The 1,496-nt window shown below is 58.9% G+C and overlaps 1 protein-coding gene across 1 annotated transcript in view; it reads left to right on the top strand.

Moving 5' to 3' along the window:
- Positions 1-2: 2 nt before the first annotated feature.
- Positions 3-1,496, top strand: part of LOC104167712 (matrix metalloproteinase-28-like) — a gene marked incomplete at both ends in the record, with an annotated part of 1,655 nt that continues 161 nt past the window's right edge. The window contains 2 exons of the mRNA XM_009708043.1: positions 3-192; positions 834-1,108. Coding sequence (XP_009706345.1) covers positions 3-192; positions 834-1,108 — 465 coding nt within the window. The remainder of the gene's footprint in view (positions 193-833; positions 1,109-1,496) is intronic.

Raw genomic sequence — 1,496 nt, 5'->3', positions numbered from 1 at the left:
ACCGGGTGGTGAACTGGCCCTCCTACCTGCCGCAGCACGAGGTGCGCCTGGCCGTGAAAGCCGCCTTCCAGCTCTGGAGCAACGTGTCCTCCCTGGTGTTTTGGGAGGCACGGGATGGCCCGGCCGACATCCGCCTGACCTTCTTCCACGGGGACCACAACGATGGACTCAACAACGCCTTCGATGGACCAGGTGCTGGTTGCTTCCACCTCGTAAGCTTCTCTTTTACAACATGGGCTCTTCCCTGGCAGGGAGGAGGGCTGGGGGTGATGGAGGCAAGGCTCTGCCCCAGCAGTCCCTCTAACCCAGTTTGCACCAGTTTGCTTTCTGATTTGGGGTCCTCACTCCCAACTCTGCAATTGAAGTCTTCCAGCGAGGTGGCTGAGGTACTCATTACAGGACCATGCTGATGGCCTTTGAGGACCCCTCCCCACCCTGATAGCATCCTCCAAACCTGAGCTCGTTCCTTCCAGCTGAGCCTTCCTACTTATCCACTATCAGACAAGCCCAGGTTTTTCTCTTTTCTTGAGCCTTTGCCTGGCATGGGTCACTGCGGTGACCAGCAGTCACCAGCAAGAAAACAAACGCAGAAACCACAGAGCGGACAAACGCCCGCTGTGCCCAGGAGCAGAAGGCAGAACTGGTTTGGGTTGCACCTGCTGTGGGAAATAGTCACGGGAAGCATCTCTGCTTTCTCAGGAGCCCTCCCAAAGAGCTAAAAATTGATGCATATTTAAGCAAACCATAGCTGCGTGTTCCCCCCTCCCTGCCCCTTGGCTTGTGGCTGAGGTCTTCTCCTGCCCCATGGTCCCTGATGGCTCTCGTGTCCCCAGGAGGTGCCCTGGCCCACGCCTTCTTCCCCCGGCGCGGAGAAGCCCACTTCGACAGCGCCGAGCGCTGGTCCCTGCACAGCGGCAAAGGGCGAAACCTCTTCATCGTGGTGGCACACGAGGTCGGCCACACGCTGGGGCTGGAGCACTCCCCCGTCAAGAGTGCCCTGATGTCCCCCTACTACAAGAAACTCAGCAAGGATTTTGTCCTCAGCTGGGATGACATCTTGGCTGTCCAGAACTTGTACGGTGAGCTTGGCTTCCCTGAGCATCCCTCGGTTCCCTGGGATGGAGAGCGAGGAGCAGGGATGGGAGCAGGTCCCTGCCAGGGGAGAGGACTGTGTGATAGGGACACAATGGGGATGGACCCCATCCCTTGGCAGTTGGAGGGGAAGATGCGGTAGGGCCCGTGGGATGGGTACCAGGTCGTCCAGGGCAGGGAAGATTGGACTTTCTGCCTGCTTGTTTGCAACCAGGGAAATGCTGGTGCATGTTTTTTTGGAGGTACCAAGGGGTCTTTGCCACCACCATATAGAGGGGGACAGGAACCAGACAGTGGGACGAGGAGCGTTTGGAGCCCTGGGACAGCTCCCCAGCCCCGTGCTCATGTGATGCTTTGGGGAAAGCCGTTCCCCTGCCCCTTCTCCGCGACTCACCACCCCTTGC

Source organism: Cariama cristata, unplaced genomic scaffold, assembly GCF_000690535.1.
Source record: "Cariama cristata isolate BGI_N322 unplaced genomic scaffold, ASM69053v1 scaffold29009, whole genome shotgun sequence".
Lineage (NCBI taxonomy): Eukaryota > Metazoa > Chordata > Aves > Cariamiformes > Cariamidae > Cariama > Cariama cristata.
This window is presented reverse-complemented; position numbering and strand designations above follow the sequence as displayed.